The 2,500-nt window shown below is 45.1% G+C and overlaps 1 protein-coding gene across 2 annotated transcripts in view; it reads left to right on the plus strand.

The window, feature by feature from the left end:
* nell2b (neural EGFL like 2b) overlaps positions 1-2,500 on the plus strand; it is a 78,354-nt gene that overhangs the window by 15,893 nt on the left and 59,961 nt on the right. For both annotated transcript variants that reach the window (XM_042079003.1, XM_042079002.1), the window contains exons 6-7: positions 44-116; positions 400-482. In XM_042079003.1, the coding sequence (XP_041934937.1) occupies positions 44-116; positions 400-482 (156 nt within the window). The remainder of the gene's footprint in view (positions 1-43; positions 117-399; positions 483-2,500) is intronic.

The raw sequence follows: 2,500 nt of genomic DNA on the forward strand, positions 1-2,500 counted from the left end.
ACCTGACCATGACCGTTGTCTGTTTGATCCTCTACACACGCAGGGCATCATGCAGGACGTGCATCTGGTCATGATGCCCCAGGGCCACATTGCCCAGTGCCCAGACCTCAACCGCAGTGAGTACAGTAATTCAGGAAGCATACTTACACTTATTCATTTGTCTGACACCCTTTATCGGGCCAGTCTCTACAGAGAAACTTGGGGTTAGGTGCCTTGCTCAAAGGCACAATTGTCGCAGCCAGGACTTTGAGCGTATAACTATTCTGGCTACTGCCCGGCTCCTTAGCCACTGCCACTTACCACTATGTGCCCACGATGTGGTGGACACAAATGCAAGGTGTTGATGATGATGTGCAAGGTGGTGATGAGCTTTTGAAATCTTGTCTTTGAAATCGACAGCGTGTCCTACGTGCAATGACTTCCATGGGCTGGTACAGAAGATCATGGAGCTGCAGGATATCCTGGCCAAGACCTCCAGCAAGGTATGATGACTCATAACTAAGGCAGGTAGAGAGAGACAGACAGGCAGACAGATAGACAGACAAAGAGATAGACAGACAGAGAGATAGACAGAAAGAGGACAAAGAAGGAAAGACAGAAACAAAGTCAGGAAGGAGTATAAGTATAAGTATAAGTATATATACTCTTTTGATCCCGTGAGGGAAATTTGGTCTCTGCATTTATCCCAATCCGTGAATTAGTGAAACACACTCAGCACACAGTGAACACAGTGAGGTGAAGCACACACTAATCCCGGCACAGTGAGCTGCCTGCAACAACAGCGGCGCTCGGGGAGCAGTGAGGGGTTAGGTGCCTTGCTCAAGGGCACTGAGAGAGGTGGATAGGGGGAATATATAGAGGAGAAGGGGATATTGTAGGAAGAGAGGTGGATATATATGGAGAGTTTGGTTCCTATATCCTCCATTTTAATGAATTTTCATAAATCATTTATTTTAATTCATTTAAAACAACTGTGGTTTTATTGATATTACCTGAAATACACTATAAAATAACATGACATATTAATGTTTTCAAAAATGGATTTACAACATGTTGGAACCAAACTCCTCAAATGGAAGAGAGGGGGGAATTATGAAAGGCATTCTGGACATGTTTGGCCAGTTTGGATAAAAAAGAAAAGAAGACTCGGGCCTGCTGTTCTGTGAGCATAAGGGTGAAGAGTTTGAACTCAAATTCGTTGTGTAATTGAGTTCTGTTATAATGGTCTAAGAACAGATCTGTTTGACCAAAAATAGTAATATTACAGATCACTGTAACATGCTCTCAAGATGAGGCAATCCTTGCAGCGCGTGCCGACGAGACGCTTATGCCTCTATTCTTTCTGTCAGGGGCACAATATGGAGAAACAGGGTGAAATCGAGTGAAGGAGGGAGGAGGAGACAAAGAAAAAAAGAGGTGTAGAGAAAGAGAGAGTTAGGGAGGTAGAGAGAGAAGAGAGGAAGGGGGAGTGGTGAGATGGGGGAGAGAGAGAGAGAAGGAGGGAGATAGAGAGAGAAGAAAATGAGAGTGAGAAGAGCGAGTGGTGAAGAGGGAGAGAGAGAAGAGAGCTGGAGGGAGGAGGATACAGGAGGAGGAGGTGTGTGTGTGTGTGTGTGTGTGTGTGTGTGTGTGTGTGTGTGTGTGTGTGTGTGTGTGTGTGTGTGTGCGTGTGTGTGTGCGTGTGTCTGCTGTGATGAGTCTGTCTGGAGCTGACCTATCATTTACACAGGACTCCTGGTGCCCAGCCTGTCATCTGGGGCTGTTGGCTTCTCTTAGCTCCTGTTAACTCTGTGCTACTACACTACTGTTGTGTGTGGTGTGTGTGTGTGTGTGTGTGTGTGTGTGTGTGTGTGTGTGTGTGTGTGTGTGTGTGTGTGTGTGTGTGTGTGTGTGTGTGTGTGTGAGTGTGGTTGTGTCTACTGTATGTATATGTGTGTGTGTGTCTGTGTGTGATGTGTGTGTGTGTGTGTGTGTGTGTGTGTGTGTGTGTGTGTGTGTGTGTCTGTGTGGTGTGTGTGTGTGTTTGTGTGTGTGTGTATTGATGCTGCTGTTCTAAAGCAGTGTTAGTGTGTGTCTGGGCCTTTGTGGCCTTTTAATAAAAGATGGATGAAGACTGAATGTAGGGGTTTATTTTGTTTTCTCCTGCTCTCTCTCTCTTGCTTTCTCTCTTCCCCTTCTGCATCTACATTGATTTCTCTCCATTATCCTTTGTTTTCTCTCTGTCTCTCTCCCACTTTGTTTCCATTATGTATTGTTCTTTTTCTAAATGTTTTTCTGTCTCTGACTTTTGCTACATCTCTCCTGCACTCTCTCCACCTACACAACTCTCCATCTTGGTTTATTGCTTCTCTCTCTCTCTCTCGCTGTATGTCTCTATCCCTCCATATATATATCGACATATATCTCTCTCCATCCCTCTCTCCCAATTATTTCTCTATTCATCTCTCCTTCTCTCTCCCTTTCTGTCACTCTCTTTCTCTCCCTTTACTTCTCCATCTCC

This window comes from Alosa sapidissima, chromosome 22, assembly GCF_018492685.1.
Source record: "Alosa sapidissima isolate fAloSap1 chromosome 22, fAloSap1.pri, whole genome shotgun sequence".
Classification (NCBI taxonomy): Eukaryota; Metazoa; Chordata; class Actinopteri; order Clupeiformes; family Clupeidae; genus Alosa; species Alosa sapidissima.